This window comes from Sesamum indicum, linkage group LG9, assembly GCF_000512975.1.
Source record: "Sesamum indicum cultivar Zhongzhi No. 13 linkage group LG9, S_indicum_v1.0, whole genome shotgun sequence".
NCBI lineage: Eukaryota > Viridiplantae > Streptophyta > Magnoliopsida > Lamiales > Pedaliaceae > Sesamum > Sesamum indicum.
In genome coordinates this window covers 9235502-9236830 of record NC_026153.1, presented here as the reverse complement: position 1 = coordinate 9236830, position 1329 = coordinate 9235502, and the positions used below count along the sequence as shown (strand labels likewise).

At 37.1% G+C, this 1329-nt stretch overlaps 1 protein-coding gene across 2 annotated transcripts in view; it reads right to left on the bottom strand.

Moving 5' to 3' along the window:
- Positions 262-1329, bottom strand: part of LOC105171186 — a 3911-nt gene continuing 2843 nt past the window's right edge. Inside the window, exons 5-6 of one of the 2 annotated variants that reach the window (XR_848550.2) lie at positions 636-777; positions 262-559 (exon numbers count right to left, since the gene is read on the bottom strand). Coding sequence is in view for 1 of the 2 variants with exons in the window: in XM_011092217.2 (XP_011090519.1) it covers positions 688-777 (90 nt within the window). In the remaining variant the exon portion in view is untranslated. Of the gene's footprint in view, positions 778-1329 lie in introns of both variants that reach the window. The other variant, XM_011092217.2, reaches the window with a different exon arrangement.

Sequence of the window (1329 nt, the reverse complement as noted above, 5' to 3'; positions counted from 1 at the left end):
AGCCAGATCATACAATGCTGCAAGCTTCAACTTGTTAATGTACAAGATCAAGGAATTGAAGCCTTCATCCTATGATTGGCTGCTCAAAATCCCTTCTGAAATATGGTCTAGGCATGCCTTTGATCCTAGGGTAAAACATGATCATGTTACCAATAATATATCAGAATCATTTAATCATTGGGTAGGGGAACTAAGTAAACCTGTGTTGACTTTGGTTGATGGGTTAAGGGCGAAATTGATGAGTAGACTGCAATCTCAGTGGCTGGGGATTTTGAGTTTGAGGTGCATGATCAAAATGTTAACTACATTGTGAAGTTGAAGGGTAAAACATGTAATTGCATGGTTTGGAATATTCCCGAAATTCCTTGTAAGCATGCTGGACTGCATACAATCAGTGGTGATAAATATATCTATAAGAATATCTTGGTGCACATAATAGGAGAGGAAAGAGAACTGAACGGCTTCTATTCAAAGGAATAAACAGCCAGATGAGGATTCATGAATCTGATCAAGTGCCTTGATTTTCTGGGACGAACTGTAACAACAGGAAGAATAGATACTGCATTGTAGATAATTTACCCATCTGAAACTACCATAATGAAGGAAATTTCGGACATAATCAATTAATGACTTACATGGGAATAAAATTAATTCATCTTACAGACATTACAAGCATCCATAGCAACCTTAAGGCTTGTCTGACAGCTTAGTATTAAGCAACTCTAAGTCTGTTTTGCATTTTTCTCTCAGCTCAGCTAGTGGTAGTAGACTAGCTTCCTGCAATAGGCAACAAATAGTTCATTAACACCCACTGTTAGATTATGATGGCTTTCAAATCTTCTTGTATATCATTCACTTGATTGCTGTAAGTTAATATTCAAGATTCCAGGCTTCATTGCAGAATATGGGTTTCTAAGTTACAACTGTCAGCATTGACAATGGTAGATAAAGTTTTAGGAGTTGACGTGCCAATAAAATTTGAACTCATCTAATGGTTGGCTGGAGAACTTCATGAAGGATGAGATCAGATTAGTCTACTTTGATTTGTCTTAAAAACATTCTCGGATAGTTGGATTCAGATTTTATAAATCGTACTTTGGCTAAATGAAACCATAAATTCAGGAACGAAATTAGGAGTTGACTACTTGTTTGACCAAAGCAACCACACCCTGCCTCCATAAATTCGGGAAAGAACTTAGAAGTTGCGGCCTCCTTGATTCCCTCCTTTTCCCTGTTTCTACTTAAGCTACTTTTAGTGACAATTTAAGAGGCACAAGTTGTTAAGATTGCCAAAACCCAGGTTCAATGAAGTTTGATGTTCAATAGGCA